The sequence below is a fragment of the Helianthus annuus genome, chromosome 15 (assembly GCF_002127325.2).
Source record: "Helianthus annuus cultivar XRQ/B chromosome 15, HanXRQr2.0-SUNRISE, whole genome shotgun sequence".
Taxonomy (NCBI): Eukaryota; Viridiplantae; Streptophyta; class Magnoliopsida; order Asterales; family Asteraceae; genus Helianthus; species Helianthus annuus.
In genome coordinates, this window is record NC_035447.2 from 128,927,886 (window position 1) to 128,941,654 (window position 13,769).

A 13,769-nucleotide genomic window follows, 5' to 3' on the forward strand; every position below is an offset into this window, starting at 1 on the left:
GGTTCTAATGTGTGTGTCGAAGAATGGATTAAGGATTTGGTGGGTGGAGGAATATATTGGTTGGGAAGAGACGAGGAAGTAGAAGAGGGATTGGTGGATAAGTGTGAGGTGTTCGGTTGTTGGAAGTGGGTTGATGGGTGATAGAAAATGGTGGGGTCGTTGCATATGGTAGCATCAGAAAGGTTTGTTGGATTTGGGAATTGCATGGAAGTAGAACTAGTACTAGAAGGAAATGAGGTGGGGTTTGGAAAAGGTGGTTTTCTTTTAAAAACAATTGGAAGAAAGTTGGCAGGAGTGGGTAGAGGACTTTGATCAGTAACCTGAGTGTTGAATGGGAAAATGTGGTCAACAAATTCAACATGGTGGGAGTGGTATAGACGATGATAAGAGGGGTCATAAAACTTATAAGCGGATTTGGAGGATGAGTAACCAAGAAAAATACATTTGGATGGGCGGAGGTGAAGTTTCGATTTAGCATAAGGACGGAGCCATGGAAAACATAAACAACCAAAGGGTTTAAGTTTTGTGTAGGTAGGTGTGGATTTGTATAATTTTTCAAAAGGTGACAAGAAATTTAGTATTTTTGTGGGAAGTCGATTTATGAGATAGACCGCGGTTTGAAACGCGTGAGACCAAAACGTGAGAGGTAGATTAGCATGATAAAGGAAGGATAGCCCAGTTTCAACGATATGTCGATGTCGGCGTTCCGCGACTCCGTTTTGTTCCGGAGTGTGTGGAGGGGTAGTAAAATGAGAAATACCATTTTGTTAAAGATATGAAGTAAGTCCTATGTATTCGCTTCCATTATCCGAAAAAAAGTGACACTAGTGGTGTAAGAAAGAATTTTTCAACTAGTGTTTTAAATTGTGGAAACAGTATTGAAACATCCGATTTCTTTTTAATGGGATATAGCCAAGTGTACTTAGAGTAAAAATCGACAAAAAGTACATAGTAAGAATATCCATCATTTGAGGTTTGAACCGGTCCCCAAACATTCGTGTAAACAAATTCAAGCGGTTTAGACACAATAAAAGAGTTTTCACCAAAGGGTAATTTATGACTTTTATTTAACAAACATCAGAATGAAAAGAACTATCAAACATATTATTGTAATCAAGGCCTAATTTATTTAGTAGGCGCTTTAGAACTTGAATAGATGGGTGTCCAAATTTGTGATGCCACTAAAGAGAGAGCTAGATGTCTTAGTGCTTAAATTAACTTGCATCGGAGAATGTCGAGAGTTGGGTGTTGCATAGTAGACATCATTAACGTTCACTCCTGTAGGATCGTTATATGACCCGAAACAGCCAATCAGAAGAGTTTTGGATCTGAATCGAATGCGGAATCAGTGAAACGGACGTGGAAACAGCTTGATACTCTTTAAAATGTCACTATTATTGATTTAATAGTCTTACAGCACCTGGACACAATTTGGCTGCACTTCGTTACCAATTTCTAATTCCGTATGAAATGAAATGGAAACAACCCTATATATAGACACGTAATTCCATGCGAAATTAACAAGGTTAATTTCGTGCGGAATTAGCTTGACTAATTCCGTGTGGAATTACTTCCAACTATGTAAAACTTGTTTCCTCGAACTACGAGCCCTGATCTCTCTATTCTATTACATGACATGTTACAAGACGAAGTCAACAGACATAGTGCACTAATAGACTCTCCCTTGGATGTTGACGAAGTCTTCAGTGTCTAATCTTTTGCATGACACATCTTCAGTCTTGATCAATCTGTTGGCTCTTTCCAAATTGTTTAACACTGTAAGCATCTATCAATCTTTCTTCAAGTCTTCAGCTTCTTCAGGCTCCCCCTTTCGTCAAGCTTCCGTGCTTTAGGGATCGACACCTTGTTTTCCGGTTACAAGCTCCCCCTTGCTTTGAGCTTGTCTTCAGACTCCCCCTTAGACTCAGCTGTCGGGATCGTAATCTGGAATACCTGCAAACCTCAAACATCTATAAATACAATGTTTTCAAATCAAACACTCTAAACCACTCCCCCTATCAACAAACTTCCTGAAATTATCAGTATTTAAGAATCCAACTCCCTCACAGTTAATCAACCAAGTCCAAACTAATGACCTTGGAGATATCACAAACTGTTTTTGATTTTTGATTTTAAAAAATTCAAGTATCAAATTAATGAACTTGTTTTATTTTCAGAAACACAATCAACATACTTAGATTTTGAAACTCAGCACTCAGACATCGGTTGTAGAAAATAAAGTGAAATCAAAATCTTTTTGGATTTTATGAAATATAAAGCAATAAAAAATATTTACAAACATATTTTTGTTTGAGTTCGTGTCAGAGGATCATATCAGTTTTTGACAAAACACTAGTACCGTTGAGCTTTAAATCACTTTAGGTTCTAAACGATTCACTTAGATTGTCAGTATACTGATCCACTTAAATTTTCACCCAAAGTTCAACTGATTCGAGATACGAAATTAATGTTTTATGGACTTAAACTCATTCATGTGTCCCACCTTTTGAATATACTCCTGTATCCAGATCCCAATATTCAGTCTTACAGGTGAGTATACCACAGATGATATTTGTAAAGGGTTAGATGCGAAACCGTGAGAGCTCAGGTTAGAACTTCCGTTCAGCAGAGAGATGACGGTTCGACTTTAGGTGTGTTCCCTTTAGAGAATCTTTTCTTCAACAGCACATGATTAGCATTTTGCAATGTTTCATCATTTTTTGTACTGAGGGCAGTGCTATATTTCAAGCAAAAACAGAAAGTATTATACGGGGACTTGGCCATTGCTTCCGCAAAATCAGAAGTCCCGTGATAATACCCCAGATATCACCGAGTATAAAGACCTAGTATCTCAGAAAGAGGGACCTTTCAAACAAGCTTTCAGGGGTTACCTATATATCCAAGTAGTGTTCCCCACGAAATAAGTAAGTTTGAATTTTAGGTTTATATCTCGTCACAATCTACTAAATGTACAAAAACCTACTGGCACATCATCATGAGACCGTTTATCACATTTTAACTTTCCATTTCTTTAGCGTATTGTGATTGTCTACTGATGTACTATCATTTCCTCTTTTTACACAAAAACTCTTTTTCGAATTTTATCATGTTTTTGTCTTTTTCAAATTTTCAAATGTTTTTGGATTTTCTGACAATATTACTCCCCCTAAAATGCAAAATCATTTAAAGAAAATTTTACAAACCGACACAGATAGCTTTGTCTCGCCATCCATTTTCTGCTAAAAGTGTACTGATTTTCATAAAAAGAAGTAAATACCCCCATGATTTACAACACATTGATCTTTTACAGTTTGAAAACCGTTTTTCAATCTTGTGAAATTAATCATGTTTGTTCCGCCGTGAGGATTTCGGCATATTCAAGTAACATATTTTTGAATTTTTTGAATATTGACAAAAATTAAAAACAAACATATTTTTGATTTTTTAAACTTTTGACAAAATTAAAACATATTTTTGGTTTTTCAAATTTTTAGGGTTTTAGAAAAATGGTTTATGTATGTACAGAAAACAATAAACCCCCTGTTTCACCCAACACAAGGTCCAGCGGTCTTCTCCTCCTCTCGATGTGCCAGGCTGCTCCAACTTCCATTCTCACAATCTTTGGTTTTGTTGAGCACCTGCACATTCAAAGTATTCAATTACTTGAACAATTTAGCCCAGGTCTGTTTGACCTTAGGCATTTCAACACAAAATACTTTATTCAATTTCGGAAACTCTTTGTCATCTTTCACAAAGACCTTATCATTTTTAACTTCCACTTTTTCATCTTTTACCAAAGTCATCGGTTTCTTAACTAACCAAGTTTGACCTTTTGGAGTACCTCTTTTGTAAAAATGTGAATTTTGAAACATTTTGATTTTGAACAACACCAATTTGTTTCCAAAACTGTTGAGGTTTTGTCATATCAACTGATGTTTTCCAACTTTGCGTTGTTCTGAATCTGGGTGTGTGAGAATTCCATGTCTGTCTTGAATCGAACCTGTTCTGGTTTGATTTCCAACTTTGATTTGAAGCAAACTTGTTTGTATTGTACCTCCAAGTTTGTTTCGAATCAAATCTGGTTGACCTTTGTCTCACATCCTCAGATTTTTGTTTCTCAACATTTTCAGACGTCTTTTTGTCAACATCAACAGGTTTTAGATTTGGACACTTGCGTGCAAGATGTCCAATTTGATCACATTTGAAACATGTTCTCTTGGATACGTCTTTGACCTGTGGTTGTTGCTTTTTCTTTTGAGCTAAGAACTCGTCATTAGACTGTCGTCTAAATTTTAGTTCTTTCTCTTCTTCTGACGTTGTTCCATGAACAAAATTCATCTTTTTTTGAGAATTTGGAGCCTCATTTCTTTTCCAACTTTGTTTCTTCTTATAACCCAGCCCAGCCTTCATGTTTTTCTTCTTAAAACTAGGTTTGTTATAAAACGTTTTGTGACCTTTACCAGCAAACTTTGGAATTTCAGACTTTTCACTTTCAATCATCTTGAAAACTTTATCAATCTTTTCTGAAATCACATTCTGAATCGGGAAGACAACATCTAAGAATAATTTGTCCGATCCAATCATGATATAAACCAATCCTTTTGAATCATCATTCAAATTTTTCTCGGATTTTGTGTTTTTCAGATATCCATCATGAAAATTACCTTCATTTTCATCTTGTGATTCAGAATTACCTGTATCAACTGACTCTTCTTTCAACACATTTTCAACGACCTTACCTACCACCTCTGAATCACTAGAATCATCAGATTTGGAATAGGTTATGTCATGTTGTCTGGCAATTGATCTACAATGTTGAAAGCTTTTTCGACCTTTTCATCATCATAAAAGACAAACTTTTCCGGTGGTGGAACTTGCTGAAACTCTGAGCCAATTCCTTTCTTGTTTTGCTCAGAATCTTTTCCATCCGATTTTATGTTGAAAATACGTTCAAGCACATATGACGACGCATGGTAACTTTTTAATTTGTTGTTAACCTGTTCTAAATCAGCAATCTGTCGTTTTAGCTTAGCAACATCTTCAATATATGAATTTACAACACCTTGTTTAATTTCATACATTCGTTTTAGTTCCTTTGATGTTTCAGAACAGTAATTCAATCTTGATTGAACAAATTTCATTTCACCATTCACCTTTTCATAAGACTCTTTTGTAATATGGTATGCCAATTTCATTGAGTCATATTCTTTCTTCATTTCTTGACAAACATTTTCTTTTTGATCACATTCTTCTGTCTTTTTCAAAACATTTCTTTCAAAATCTCATTTTCTTTTTCTAATTTTTTATATTTTTCTGAAAGTTTTTCATCATTTTCTTTTAAAACCTTTTCATTTTCTAGCATTTCTTTGCATTTTTCTTTGAAAATGTTTTCGATTTTTGTGAATTCAAAATCTCTTGTTCTGAATTTCTCATCTTTTTCAGTACAAGATCTACATGTTTCCATGCATTTCTTGCACTGTTCAATCGATTTTAAGATTTCAGAATCAGAATTTACCTCAGTGATTGGCACCTCAGTGTTTTCAGTTGCATCTGTCTGCTTCAGCTCTTCCTTCTTCTCATCACTAGCACCTTCATCACCAATCTGATCACCAACATCACCAGCAGACTTCAAATTCTCAATCTTCACCTCAGTCAAACTTCCGATTTTATTTTCATCTTCTACAACCTGCTGTTCTTCAGTAACAGCTTTCTCAACCTCTTCATTCACCTCAACTTTTTCTTCAATCTTCTCTTTCTCCACTTTCACAGCTTCACCTTTCACAACCTCAACTTCAACAACTTCAACTTTCACTTCTTTAGCAACTTTCTTCATATTGATCACCATCTCTTCAACATTTTTCTTCATTCTCTCTTCATCTCTCTTCCTCAAACACAATGTCATGGCATATCTAATTTCCTTTTCATGCCTTTTTGCATATGTGTCATCTTTTAACACATTTCTATAGTATTCGACAGATCGAGGAATTATGAGAAGAACATCTTCAAAAATTATGTCTTTCTTTGGAACAACAGGTTCACCTTCTCTGTTGAAGTAGCATTCTCTCTTCTTATCCCATCTCTTATTGCTAACAGCACTCTCATACTCTTCTTGCATTTCATCTATTATGTTCAAAGCAATTTTTCTTTCTCGATAAGTTTTCTCACTTAGAATTTCTTCTCTGGTTTTCTCTTTGACTTCAGCTGTGCCTTTTTCTTCTTTGTTTTCTTCTTTGATTTCAGCAACCAAAACATAATGTTTGCTCTCTGTTATAGATTTGCCATGAGCTGTTTTTCGAATATTTTCCAAACGATCTTCTTCTGGACAGATCTGACTCCAATCAAAACCTTCATCATCATGAATTACTGCACAAGCTCTTGATTTTTCTTTGGGTTTATCTTCAATCATTTTTGGCTCTTCTCTGCTTCGGTGATAGATTTCCTTTCGGTAATAATCATCATTGAACAGATGTTCATTTCCACCAACTGCAGAATTATTGCATTCTCTCTTGAAATGACCTTTTTGCGTTACATTTGAAGCAGGTCACTTTGGACTAGTCAAATCCAAGTTTTGTTGATGCACCACCTAAAGATTGTTTCCTAGTAATCTCCATGTATCTTTGAGCTCTGCGAATGCAACTTGCCAAACACCAGCGGATGTCAATGAGTTCCATTTCTTCCGGATCGATCTGGTCGTAGTCTTCTTTGGTCAATTCGGAATTTCCAATTTTGCCAGCTACCAGTCCTTCATACGATTCCAAAACAGATGCAAGAAAGCTCATTTGCTGCTTAGCTGCATTGATGCTCATTGCAGGAGAATTTTTCAACTTGAGAGCACTATTGCACAGTATCTCCTCTGCTTCTTCAGAACTAGCTTTTGAAGCCGATGAATGGTAACCCGGATCATAACTTGATGAGCTTTTCTGTGGCTCTTTTGTCCTCTCACCACTGAATGCTGTCTTTAGTGAACTATCAGCTTTCACCGAAGGTAAATTACCTTTGTAATACAGACCAACATTCTGTTGATGCGATGAACTACTCATCTTGTTCTGCTTCTGCAACTCCAGTTCATGACTTTCAGATTTTTCTATCAAAACATCAAGAGAAATTTCATCATACAAAGTATCATTTTTTCAGAATAAAAAAAAAGTTTGCCACTGATCAGCTCGTGGTAACGCTTCTATGATCTTATCAATGATTTCTTCTCTTGTTTTGACTATACCAAAACGATCAAATTCAATTTTCAAATGACCAAACCTTTCTATCATCCGCCTAACAGATACACCACTCAGACTATCAAACAAATCAAATTCTTTCTTTAATAAAGCAATTTTATTTTTCTTGATTTGTTTACCCCCCTCTGCCTTAACCTTTAAGGCTTCCCGGACAGATTTTGATGACCCGTCATGTTGCAATAAAGCAAACATGTCATTTCTGATTGAAGATTGAATCAATGCAATCATTCTCTGTTCAGCTGCAAATTCTGCTTTGTCATCTCTAGATAATTTCTTGAGTGGTAAATCTTCTCCTTTATCATCCTTTGGTCTACTGTACCCGAACTCCAAACAGAACCAGCTTTCATGAGCATATGCTTTTGCCCAGTTGATTAAACGCTCTTTCCACCATGTATAGTCTTCAATATTTTCAAGAGTTGGTGGTTTTGAATGTGTGTTGTAGAAGTTGTCATGTTTAATGTTCTCATTTATCGCTTTAGTAATGGTTTTCGGTGTGACAGTTGAGATTTCGGAAGACTTGGATGTAAACGCATTGAAGAACGTGTTATAAAATTCTTCAGCCATGATGTGATCCTGGACACAAATAATTAAACAAACACAACCAGTTTACACAATATCAAACAATCTTGAAATGAACCAATACTCAAAATATCCACTTTCAAACGGAATTAAATTTTGGTGCTGAATTAAATTTGGTGCGGAATAACAATTTCAAACGAAATTACTTAATTTGAAATGGAATTACTAATTCCGCGTGAACTGCTCAAACGAGATAAGGCCTCTGAAACAAAATTATGATTCCGCGCGGAACTAACTGCAAGTTCAAACGGAATTAACCCTGAACAACTAATTCCGTGCGGAATTAAGAACTAGTTTCAAACGGAATTATGCTGATGTCATAATTTCGCACCAACTTTTCAAACGGAATTACACATTTATCAGTTTTAAGTTGATTTTAAGTCCAATTCTTTGAAGGCTTTGTTAAAACACTGTTTTACATGTAATATGTGAAATTCAGTCCATTTTGACCCTGAAATCTTGTTCAATTTAGAAAAAAAGGTGTAGAAGTATGAAATTCTGATGAAATCAAGCTGATTTTGATGAAACTCCTCCTCCTGTGCTCTGATACCACTTGTAGGATCGTTATATGACCCGAAACAGCCAATCAAAAGACTTTTGAATCCGAATCAAAGGCGGAATCAGTGAAACGGACGTGGAAACAGCTTGATACTCTTTAAAATGTCACTATTATTGATTTAATAGTCTTACAGCACCTGGACTCAATTTGGCAGCACTTTGTTACCAATTTCTAATTCCGTATGAAATGAAATGGAAACAACCCTATATATAGACACGTAATTCCGTGCGAAATTAACAAGGTTAATTTCGTGCGGAATTAGCTTGACTAATTCCGTGCGGAATTACTTTGTTAATTCCGTGCGGAATTACTTCAAACTATGTAAAACTTGTTTCCTCGAACTACGAGCCCTGATCTCTCTATTCTATTACATGACATGTTACAAGACGAAGTCAACAGACATAGTGCACTAACAACTCCCCGCATTAGGTGAGCCCCCGTGCAAAGATCCTTAACCAAAAAATAAAAAGGAAAAAATTCAACAGAAACTTTGTTTGTTTTGCAAAGCTTGACAACCGAAATAAGATGATTACGTAGTTTGGGAACGAGCAAGACATTGTGAAGTTGTAAAGAGCGAGATGATGTAGGAATAGAAGAGTGACCAATGTGAGAGATGGAAAGGGTATTATCATTACCTAGAACGATCTCATCGGGCCCCCCATATTTAGAGAGGTTGTGCATGAAGGCTTGGTTGGGTGCGACATGATCGGAGGCACCGGTGTCAAACATTAGTGAGGATGATGAACCCGCCATGGATGAGTTGACTTGCGGGTTTGAGGATGGCTTGACAATAGCAATGTTGTTGTTTTGCAAAAAACGAGCAAGCTTCCGACAATCATTGGTGTCATGTCCTTGAATATTACAAAATTGACAAAAGAAATTGTTTCGGTTAGTACGATAATTGTCGGTTGGCCTCCGATGGTATTTGGAGAGGTAGTGGATCGCGACCCAAATTGATTGGTCCGGTTTGGAAAACGGCGTGGTCCGGTGTGAGGGCTAGGATTGTTGGACCGATTTGGTTGGTTTCGGACGACATTGGTGTTGTTGTGATGATAAGTGTTGTTAACTGTGGTAACCATGGGAGCCGGCTTCGATTCAAGGATAGACCTTTCATGATCAATTAGTTTTTCATAAAGGCCTGGTAACGTGATGGAGGTATCACGGGTCTTCAATGCTGCTGCTATCTCTTTGTAATCTTCACCAAGATGAGTAAGGATGTGCGCAGTAAGGTCATCTTCATCAATGGGTTTTTGTGCTAAAGCCAATTCATCGGCTATAGCCTTCAATTCATTGAGATAATCCGCCACAGGTCGAGAACCTTTACTTGTGGTAGCAAGTTTGGTGCGAAGCGAGATGATTCGAGACCGAGAAACGCTTGTATAGCTTTCGGTTAGGAGTTGAAAAAGTTGCCTAGAACTCTAGAAGTCTCGGCTGAGGAAACAAGGGGCTGAATAGTATCGAAGCAACTTCCGAGTAGAGCTCCGAGAAGAATTTGGTCGTGACGAAACCAGGGTCGGTAGGCCGGGTTGGTTTTGCCTTCAAGGTTTTTCGATGGTGGGTCTGTGAGTCCATCGACAAATTGCTCAAGTTCGAGCCCTTTGAGCATGGAAATGACTTGTTTGCACCACGAGGGAAAATTGTTTGCAGTAAGTTTGATCGGAAAGTTTGTGTGTGTGGATAGTTCGATGATTGTGATACTGGGTGTTGCCATTGCAGCAACAGGTTTTGAAACAGAGAAAGAAAAAAAAAAAGAATGGAAGGAAGGACAGGATCGAAGTTCTAAGAGGAGAATGTGTGCTCTTGATACCATGTGATGATTTGATAATGATTGAATATTTCATATATTATTGTACAATTTATAGAGAATATACAAGAGGAGCAATGACTATCCATTTAATGTACAGGAAAGATTTGAGCAAGTAAATAAGGAAAAATATTAAGTAGTGTAATTTGTTCCTTGAGGTTAGTGTAACAGCTTTGTCTATATCAATTGAGATCTATACTTCTTAAAAGTAACAAAATGAACATGAGTATAAACCAGTTATCGATATGCACCGGTAATACCGGATTTTTTGACGGATCGAAAACTACACCGATACCCTAATTAAACCAGGCTCTATCGTATCGGTAATGTCTTAGGTGGCCGGTTCAGCCGGTAATGCCGGTCGATCGATTTGAATCGGTTTTTAAAACATTACTTGTGACTTTGTGTCATATTTTGCTTTTTCTTTTATCGAAATACATATTGTTGATCTTTTTCTTCTTGTTAAAGTAACATATGTGATATGCCTACAGCACAAAACTTATCTATTCTTGCGATTCAAGCAACTTCACTCACATTTTATGTTAATAATTATTTCTTTATATATAATATCAAATTTATGTTATTTATTTATTTATTTATTTGTTTTGTTTATATATAATTTCAAATTCCTTTTTTTTCATTTATGAACAGCCCACTTTAGGGTAGTCGGGTTGAACTGGAAGAAACCAAAATGGAAATACGTTAACATGCCGCCATGTTGGAATAGAAAGAGAGTAAACTGAAAAAGTTAAAACGAACTGTTCCGTGATTAAATTTAAAACAGTACTTCCTAGATCTCATTACAAAATCACCCTTACTCCGTACAATATTTACAAACATTGCCATTCATTTTCACCCCTACAAAATCATTTTGTTTTTCAAGATAAATGTGATTTTATTCATTGTGTTTTTGGTTATTTTAACACTTTATTCCAAAAGTTTCATTTTTCATATGTGGGTCTAAAATGTTTCATCATTGTTATTTTAGTCCACTAGGTTAACTTCATCTATTATTTCTGTTAACCAGAAAGGCAATTCAGTCATTTTATATGGCTGAATTTTCCTTCTAATTCACAAAATTACATATAAAATGACCGAATTGCACTTCTCGTTAACAGAAAAAATAGACGAAGTTAACCCAGTGGATTAAAATGGCAACGGTGAATCTTTTTTGGACCCATAGATAAAAAATATAAAACTTTTGGACTAGATTGACAAAATGACTTAAACCACAACCATTGTAAAATGACATTTAACTCTTGTTTTCCCTTACGATGATTTAGAGTTTCGAAGAGTGTTTGTAGGCTGTTTACCGTAACACAATTACACAAGTGTTTCTAGGTAGTATGTTATTGGTATAAACCGTTCTACAAACACTTCAAAATCCAAAACGACATAAAACTTCATCTATTCCGGTATGGCATCCGCGACCCGACCCGAACCCTTCACATGACACTTGTCCGTAGTAAACAAGGAGACATTTTTCCTACGACAACCAGCCAATGCAGAACTGGCCTTAACGGCTAATGCGGCCATCTCCTCCGGCTGAAGCGGGCGCCTCAGCCGGCTTAAAGGAAGCGCAAAGTAAAGCTGACCAAGTTGAAGCTCCTCATCGTCACTAATAGCTGAAACGACGTCGTCAAACTCCATCTCGTCTGAGTTACATATGAAGGATGAAGGATTGGTTCTTAAAACGTACGACACCTTAACTGGGTACGAGAATTCGTGTAACCTGCCGTCATGTGATATTAACTTTGCTGTAGCTACTGACGTGGACTCGCATGAGCTGCAAATACCCATGGTTCTTTAGAAGGGGGGGGGGGGGGGGGGATTGGATAGAGTGGAGTGGAGTGTGGTTTAGGACTTGGGGTGTATGTATATGTGTATATATATTTGGGGTTGATAGTAGAGAGGGTAAAAGTGTAATTTGAGAGTGAGGATTTGGAGGGTTAATATATAAAGGGTGGGCCAATGAGGTAGTGGCCGGTGAAGTATTTGGTGGTGTCTCTTATGATTATGACCGAGGTTAGACTTGCACTCTTTTGATTATTTTATGTGGCATCCAGGTAAAGGGTAAATACGGGTGGCGTCGATTCGTTTTGGATGGGAGGCGAGGTTTTACCGATTATTGCATTATCGTGTCTTCGGGCAGGTGGAGGTCGGGTTTCCACGCATCTAGGAGAGCCAAGGGGCTGGCGGCGGTCGAGTAGTCGACCTTGACCACAGCGTCCTGTGTCACGGTGGTTGACACGTCGTTTCTTGTCGTTCAAAAAATTATGTAAGGGGTGGGGCCATGTAAGCTGTAAGATGTGGATGACAGCTGAAGGGATGTGTCCTTAAACAATGACCCATGACTTTCAGAAATATTACGAAGTGGGCACTCATTTGTCGTCTTTGTGGATATATTGTTTTTAGTGTGGTGCTAAAGAAGAGATTAATTATTATGGTTTGTTACATTGTTTTGATCATTTGATGTATGTGTTAGATAGGGCAAATCTGGTTGAGCTTAAGTTGTATTATCGGTTTAACAAGCTAATCTCCAATTCACTTCGATAACTCGCTGAACCGTCATGTTGCATGCTTGAGCTCGACTAGAGCTTGTTTTAGGTATGCTTAAGTTCGACTTGATAGCTAGACGGGCCTTCATAAAGTTTGCGTTCCACTTGAGCTATGTCAAGACAAGCATGAGGAGAATACGTACTCAATTGTATAGGCCTCACTATAAATAAGAAATTGATTTTAAATACATGCAAAAGTTGCAATAAAACCTAACTATAAATAAGAAAACATTTTAACTAGTCATTTTCGAAATCCAATTTACATCATCACTTTCACACACGTAGATATTAAACGAAACCTAAAGTACTCGCATTTGTTTTTGATACTCAAAATTCAATTAAAAACAACTCAATTGAACTTAACTTGTACTTTATGAAAGCACGTTGATGGTGGCTTTTAGATCCCAATCACACGTGTTTTATTTATTTATGAAATAAAACTTCTTGTTAAATGATACTGCTTTTGATTTTCATAGCCATCCTTATAATATTTAATTTGTTCGATAACACTTTATTTTCCACCACGATGTTAAATAGTTAAGCACGATGGCACCTCGAATTTTCTATCTCTACTTACCCATAATACACCATAAAGTTTTAACGTTTTATAATTAATATCTCTACTTACCCATAATATACCATAAACTTTTAACGTTTTCATAATATAAAAATCACACAAAAACGAAGAGCTCTAGGCAAAAGTGCACTTTCCTCCCTTCCAGTTTCAAAGTACAAAGAACTTGAAAAGTTTTACACTTTTAATTAGATTTTTAGCTTATTTAATCATAATCCCCATCATTTAAAGCAACTTTACGTTTTTGTGATTTACAATTATATTATTTTATTTTGATTTACACATCAAAATCTCAGCTTTAATATTTGGACCACCGCCATTTTTATTTTCCAACATATAATTTGGATATTACTAGCGTTTATAAGTGTTTACATGTGATGCGTGTCAGTGTGTATATATTTTAGGTGTATATTTTAAGCCTTTTTTACACTTTTTAGCCAAGTTTTAAATTTATAAACACGAT

At 36.5% G+C, this 13,769-nt stretch overlaps 2 protein-coding genes across 2 annotated transcripts; both read right to left on the reverse strand.

Moving 5' to 3' along the window:
• Positions 1-3,179: 3,179 nt before the first annotated feature.
• On the reverse strand, positions 3,180-7,796 carry LOC118487527 (triadin-like). The gene is made up of 6 exons (XM_035984454.1): positions 7,352-7,796; positions 7,010-7,084; positions 6,105-6,264; positions 5,729-5,960; positions 5,516-5,686; positions 3,180-3,236 (listed from the first exon to the last, which is right to left on the reverse strand). Exons 1-6 carry the CDS (start codon positions 7,794-7,796, stop codon positions 3,180-3,182), a joined length of 1,140 nt encoding a protein of 379 aa, XP_035840347.1.
• A 3,126-nt stretch (positions 7,797-10,922) lies between these two features.
• Positions 10,923-12,018, reverse strand: LOC110912096. The gene has a single exon (XM_022156772.2). It carries the CDS (start codon positions 11,972-11,974, stop codon positions 11,582-11,584), a length of 393 nt encoding a protein of 130 aa, XP_022012464.1. The 5' UTR covers positions 11,975-12,018; the 3' UTR covers positions 10,923-11,581.
• Positions 12,019-13,769: the final 1,751 nt, after the last annotated feature.